Raw genomic sequence first — 7,311 nt, forward strand, 5'->3', positions numbered from 1 at the left:
TAATGTAGAAATGATGCTTGGGCTTAAACCATAAATAAAACCAAAATAAACAAAGAAAAACCACAAAACAAAACTGACCAAACAAACAAGAAAAACCAACAACCACCACCCCCCACAAAAAAAAAAAAAAAAAAAAGGAGGAAACCCCTTCCAGCTTTGAAAGACTATCCTTCTTCCCAGTATACTTCAAAAGGACAAAGTAGACCCAAAATAGGTCCAAGGCTATGTTAGCGATACCTTGACCAAACAAAGCAACAAAGAAAACATTTGTGAGGAATTTTTTAGCCACAGTAGGGTATTGAAGACCCCAAGAACTAGGGCAGGACTAGGGCAGTTAAGTAAACCACTGAAAGAAGTTATCCAGGCAGAGAAAGTGGAATTGGAGTCTAGAGAAAGGATATTCCAAGCTGTAAAAGGAATATTAGTTATAGGTCACTTGTCTGTGTAACAAAGTAAAACTGATTCTTAAACAATATGATAGACAAACATTGTCCCAAATTTAAAATCATTAATTTAATTACTACTACATTAAAAGGATGCCATGTTTTGAATTCAGCAACTTTACTATTTGTTCCTTCCAACAGTGAGCTGCATCATGATTGCTATGAGGTGTTTCACTCCATACACCTATGGACAGATCTGTAAAATCAGCCTCTAGAGACCTTAGATCTTACACTGCTGACCAATGGATCTCCACCCACTATAAATGGAAAACAACACAGAGGCTATGCATTGGTGAGAAACTTTGAGGCGCTCGAAACTGAACCTCTACAACCCTTGCTGATGACCCAAGAGGCCAGATTAATTGCATTAGCAAAAGCAGCCTTGTGGTGACATGACCACCAAGTGCCACTATTTATACTGAGTCTAAATAAGCTTTTGGAGTGTCATGCAATGGGTATGCTATGGAAAAAATGAGAGTCCCTTGCTTCAGCAGAAAATAATATTTCTGCAAATAGTATTCCTGTAGTACGCTCTTGAGCTCATACAAAAGACTCCCAACAAAATGAAAAAAAAAAAAAACCAAAAACTCAAACTTGTAGTCAGATAGGTTTATTTTGGCCTGAAGCTTATGAGCCATATTCTTTGGGATATTATACAATGTTGGGAAATAGCCCTTGCAAACATCTAAGGTTGTCATCAACAGGATTAGTGTTTGGCAAACAATTACAGCTAGGATCAGCCTCTTGGAGATCAGTAGTTGACCCAGTATGTTAAATAAATGCAAAAAAGCTTTGAGAGAAAAAAGAAGTAAACTCAATGGTATTACTGAAGTATTAATTAAGGTATTTTCACAGAAATCCAAATTAGAACCTAAATTGAAATAGTCACTATTTCCACTCTACTATGTACTTTGCTGTTAAAGCTTTGGGATATTATGCCTGTTACTTGTAATAACACCATATGTGACATTATTGATAGCAGTTAAATGCTTTGAAAGACTTAATGAGTTCTGACAATAGTGGGAAAGCTTAATAAAAACAAAGGGAGGACTACTGTGTCCTTCCTTTATACTGAGTTTAGTTACCCGAATTCTTTTATCTAAATAGTTTTGCTTAGCACAAGCAAAATGCTGAAGTTTTAGGCCACAAGCTGCGAATTTTCACCTTGAAATGCTGAAGGAGTCTTGTACTACTGTTTAGCTACAATGAAAGGAGGCTCTGAGACTAGTGCAAACTAAAAGATTAGAAGTTATGGCTACCATCAGAAGCTGCAACCCATCCAGATAAAGATAGCTACAGAGAAAGAATGCAATATGAACAAGAAGACTCCAAAACAAAAATCACCATCAGAGTAAGACGTGCATGCAAGGTGCGTGAAGTGTGCAAGGAACAGGTGCATAGGTTTTAAGGGTAAAAAATCCCAGGTATTTCTTTGTTCTAAGTCCCTCTGGTGAGACACCTAGCTTGAGCTGTACCTGTTGCAGTACCACAAATTTATTAAGGTTTTTTTTTTCCCCAGAAACTGGATGTCAGCTGTGGGAAGCCTAGGGTGAATAAACTTCTTTAACAACTTATACACAGGCAACTAATCATCCTTTACAACAAAAACTTCATAACTGGAAATAGTAAAGGGCAATTTACCCTCACTCAAACACTTATTTTGCTGTATTTTAGAGAGTAGAAGAATTAAGACTCCAAAACCAATTTCACTTTCTCCCCTTTAAATGTGTGTGATCCTAATACCAAACTTCAAACAATAGCTTCAGCTATTGCAAGCAACACACCAAAGAGACACATGGAGTTAGACTCTATCCTGTGCCATTTTGTTCTCATTTGTACAGTACATGCTGAATTAAAGAATTGCCTACCACACCTTTCCTCTAGACAATCCTTATGGCACTGTAGTTGAAAGAATGCTATCAGGATAAAATATTAAAAAATAAGAAAATTACAGTCAGTCTAAGATAAAACTCCATAGAAACTTCCATGCTATTTTAAAACCACAGCTAAAAACACAAAAGCACACTATTTAGGAACTGTATATGAAGGTTATATCATCATACGTACATGAAAGAAAAAAAACCTTTTAGAAGTATTAGCAACAAAGGTTTAGAGATTTCAAAAGAACAGAGGGTATTACTGCATGATCAACAAATTTCATTTTCCTGGACTAGTAATGCAAGCACTGCAACTGGGCCTTTTTGAATAAAGAGCTGGCAAATGCAGTTTGGTCACTGTGGTAAGAATGAACTAAGTTAACATCAAGTGGTGTAATTACAAAAGCTGCAATACCAAAAATCAGCCTTTACCCAAATCCTTAGCTAATACAGTCTAAAAATCACAAAACAACAGTGAGCAGAAGAGAAAAAATACACCTTGAAGGTCAAAAGTTTACGTTCTGGTAATAGGAATAGGAGTCCCATGAAATAGGAGTCCATTTTCTCCATAACAAACAAAGCATAAAGAGCTGTCTCCTTACCGTTGTGCCATTTCATAATAAATAGTTTGGATTCTAAAGGTCAAAGTACTGCATTATCTGGCAAAGTCCTCTCAGGAGGTTTGCTTCAAATTGAAAATATGTCCAGAAATTTAGTAAAACTTGCTTTGAAAAACTCAGTGAAGATTAAAAAAAAAAAAAAACCTTTGGACTTTGTGACTGAACTTTCCACTCAAACATTAAAACACAATACTACAAAAAAAACCTGACTACTGTAAAACTTCTTATATAGAAAGATAGAAGACTAGATGTGCTTTGAATCTTTCTAAAGACCCTTTTTACAGATTAAATATGCTTAAGAAATAATACTAGAATAAAACAAAAATAATGAAACTTAAACCTTTTTGTAGTCCAAACAAGCAAGTACTCTAGCAATTAGATAAAACAGTCTGGAGGAGTCCAAAGTAGGGTTATGAAGATGATCAGGCTGCAGAATATCCAAAAGAAGGCTGTGAAGATTATTAAAAGGTTGGTGAGTCTGCCTTATGAGAAAAGACTGAAGGGGCTATGTCTCTTCTTCCCTGGACAAGGCGTCACATAAACCACATCACAGTACCCAGGTATTTGAAAGGTTGCAATGATGAAGGCTCTCGTCACAAGGAGCCACATGAAAGTGAGTGGCTACAGTAGGGACAAGTTGCACAAGAAGAGATTTCATCTTTGTTAAGAATTCCTTTCTGGTGCTACCTTACGTTGAAACAACCTTCTCAGGGTTAAGCCCCCATCAAAGAAGGCTTTCAAAATGCAATTGGACAAGGTAGCAGATGAGGTCTTGAAGGCTGCCTTTCCTAGAAAAGGTTGGACCAGACCAACCTTCTAACATAGCGTTTCAACCCTGTTCTGTGATGATTCCAAGAACACTAGTACAATACAATGAATTCCATCATTTCAACTGTAATACTACCAGAACCTGATTCTGCTGTTCAGATGGGTCTAGATGCTATTTTTTGGTGTTTAATTACTAATAAGTAGAATGAAGTTAGAGGTAGTTATGCCTAAAATCAGGGGGAAAAATCACTAAGAAAGTCTAGAAACAAAGTCTTAAGTTTGGTATATTGTTGTTTTGTTGTTTTTTTTTTTTTTAATTAAAGCAATTAGTTTAACAATTTAGTAATTTTAAACAATATTATTTATTTCCCCAAACAAAGGTGCAGTTTTCTAACAATGCATCTGTTATTAGAAGCTTTATGCCAAACAGTGAGAGTACAAGGACATTCCCTAGAGGGTGGTCATTCTCAACTGTCAAGCTGATAGCCCCCTGAATCTTACATAAAATACAGAACAAACTATGTTCAAACAAACTAACTTTGTATGGCCCCAATAGAGAGCTGACCCACTCCCTTCCAAAAAAACGCAGGATTTTTCTCTCAACATGCCACTTACTTAACATTTGTCAGCTACATCATCACTTGTGTATCTACCCTAACTCAGAGGGTTCTCTGCCATTCAGAGCAGACTTACTAAGACAGCACAGTCAAAGGAAGAACACACAGTCAAGACCAAGTCTTGACTATCCACACTGGTTTAACATCTTAGGCACTGTACTTTTGTAGTCCTTACTTCCTAACAAGCCCGAGACAAACACACAAAATCCCAAACAGATGCTATGTTTAAAGAAGAAAGTGTGTTTTTAAATACAGAAGAGAAATCACTCTTCTTAAAATAGATCTTAATGTCCTTTCACTAAGAGTACTATAGTCAGCAGTCTTTTCTCCATTTTAAATTATCAGGAAATTGAAACAAGGTGCACATGCCTGTTGTCTCTGTACGAGAAAAGAGATTTCTTAACACTGAGGTTGCAGAGAATAGTCAAAGACACAAAACCACAGGGCCACTGTGTATTGCCAAGAATGGAGATACTTATAGACAAGATGGAGATAAAGGATGGCTTTCACATATTACCATGCTCACATGACAGCCTGCTTCACATACTACCATGGTAGTATGTACCACCAGTTCTTGTTAAGAACTTTTTCATCAGAACTTGAGACTTTGCTGTTCACTGAACAGACTCCTTCAACTGCCATTGACAACCACAGTAAAGCAACCCCTAAATAAAATAAGCTGTTATAGTCTGAGTATTGGTTTTAGGAGACTAAGTCCCTCAACTGCAGAGAAATCTCAAAAATATTAGTTTCATATAACTGCCCATAAAGACAGTGATAACTTGTTGATATCTTCCTCTACAGAGGTGCTCAATGCCCAGCACATATTTAGCATTGAAAGATTCTCTGCTCCACAAACTGCTAAAAATGCTTTAACTAACTGTTGTTGGGAAAAGTGTAAGACTGTAAGCCTAAGCAATAGAATTGGTAGCACTGGCAACAACTTGGAGCAACAAACTCGATTCAAAGACCTTTTTCTAGGACATTAAAACACACAGTACAAGTACTGTGAGTTTAACGGGAGCTTTTACTAGAGGAAGAAAACAACTTAATAACAGATTTTGTGTTAGGCTTCATTGCTTCCTGCAGGAGAATGGGAATTTACAACTCAAGAGGGTTGAGTTACAAACCCTTTACACATCTTCTGTGCAAAGGTTCTCAATATTTGGAAACAATCCACCAGTTCTCAAATACTTTAGATACTCAATCCAGCAACCTGAAGCTCAATACCGGATAAGTAGTAACAATCAGATTAAGACTAGCAATCAGCTCCAAATGCAAGAAGCTACAGCCCACAAAGCCTCCAGCTGCGAGGAGGACTGTGACAGACATTTTAGTACAAAAGCCAACTGACTCCCTCTTTCCCCAAGCAGTATTACACATCAAAACCTAGCAGCTGACCATTCCTGAACACCTGCTAAAGAGTCACCCCAAGAAATAAGGTTTTATTCAAAGGCTGGTTCACCGATGCAAACTCAAGGCAAAATAAGTACAGATCCCTGGAGACGTTAGAACGCTGAAGACACTGAAAGGCCAGAAAACTCACAGGTACCAAGAAATCACGCCTGGGACCTTCACACACTGAAGGATACTGTCCAGGGTGACAAGCAATGAAAGGCAGCAACAGGGCTGCTAAACCAGCATGAAAGCTGTAGATGCCGCTGCGTAGGAGTTGACTTGTCTCTTGGGGATATTGCTGAAGTTTCCACTTACATATTCAAAGGCCTTCTCGGCTGAGAGTGCTCGACAACATCGCGTCGGGACCGTGCCCAAGCGTCACTGCTCTCTCTGAGGGGACTTTCAGCTGCGTTCACCACAATGACCCCGCCAAGAACCAGGATTTTTCAGCCCTGCTATGACAGCGCTACCCCCGCCACGCCACGGCTGCCGAGAGGTCGGTGAAGCGCGGAGCCGGCAGCCACCGACGCCGCGGGGCCCGCACTGGGCACCACAGCGCCGGGAACCGCCTTCCCTCCTTCCCAAAACCGGCCGCCGGTCCCGCCTCGCCGGGGCGCTGCCGCGTACCTGGCCGCGGCGGCACCGCAGGGGAGGGTGCAGGGGAGCTCTCCGTCTGCTTACGCTCCTTCTGGGTCTCCCTCTTGCCGCCGCCCGCCCGGCTGCCGGGCACGGCTCTCCTGGCGACGGCCGCCGCCTCGTCGCGCTTCTTCCTCTGCTGCTGGCGGCGCTCGGCCTCGCGCAGGACGTCGAACGGGTCCGAGTCGTCGTCCAGGAGCTGGCAGAAGCGATTGGCGACGGAGCACCCGAAGTTCTCCTGCATGACGGCACCCACCGGGCTGCCCACCAGCCCCGTCATCATCCTCGCGGCCGCCTCGCCTCGCCTCCCCCGACCGCCCCCTGCCCCCTGAGGCTGCTGCGCGGGGCCGAAACAACGCGCACGCCGGGCGAGAGCGGCGGCGGCCCGACCCACGCGCCGCCCCGGCACCCGCGGCCCGCCGCACCTTCCCGCAGCCCCGCCCCGGCCGGGCCGCAGCAGCCAATGGAGCCCCACAGCGCACCCGCCGCCGCCGCCGTCCCCGCCGCCTATAAGCGCGGCTGAGCCCGCCCACAGCCTGCACGCGCGACCGGCGAGCAACAGATCAGCCAATCCCGGCGCCAGGCTCCGCCCTGCCCCGCCCCTCGTGCCCTTGTGCCTGGCTGCCGCCAATTACCGTGCAGGGCCACAGCTGTCAATCACGCCCGCTGACCAATGCGGTGCGCCGCTCTGTTATTCATCTGGGGCGCGCCCCGCCGCCCCGGCAGCGCTGCGGCCGCGCCCCGCCTGGGGACGGTCTCTGGCAGCGGCGCTTCAAATGCGGTGCCGTCACAGCGGCGTCGCCACGGCTGCTTTGGTACAACCTACATCCCCAGCAAATGACACCAACGAAAGAGGCGCTCGCTACACTGGGAGTTCCCCAGGGTAGCTCTGCTGTAGGTGGCCGGGACGCTCGGATGAAGTAGTCTGGCGTTACCACAAAGTGTCTGAAAC

The 7,311-nt window shown here is 43.4% G+C and overlaps 1 protein-coding gene across 3 annotated transcripts in view; it reads right to left on the reverse strand.

Annotated features, from left to right (window-relative positions):
- Positions 1-6,730, reverse strand: part of HABP4 (hyaluronan binding protein 4) — a 28,230-nt gene extending 21,500 nt beyond the window's left edge. For all 3 annotated transcript variants that reach the window (XM_054004461.1, XM_054004462.1, XM_054004459.1), the window contains exon 1: positions 6,351-6,730. In XM_054004461.1, coding sequence (XP_053860436.1) covers positions 6,351-6,642 — 292 coding nt within the window. In that variant the 5' untranslated portion in view covers positions 6,643-6,730. The remainder of the gene's footprint in view (positions 1-6,350) is intronic.
- Between the last annotated feature and the right edge of the window lie 581 nt (positions 6,731-7,311).

Source organism: Vidua macroura, chromosome Z (assembly GCF_024509145.1).
Source record: "Vidua macroura isolate BioBank_ID:100142 chromosome Z, ASM2450914v1, whole genome shotgun sequence".
Lineage (NCBI taxonomy): Eukaryota > Metazoa > Chordata > Aves > Passeriformes > Viduidae > Vidua > Vidua macroura.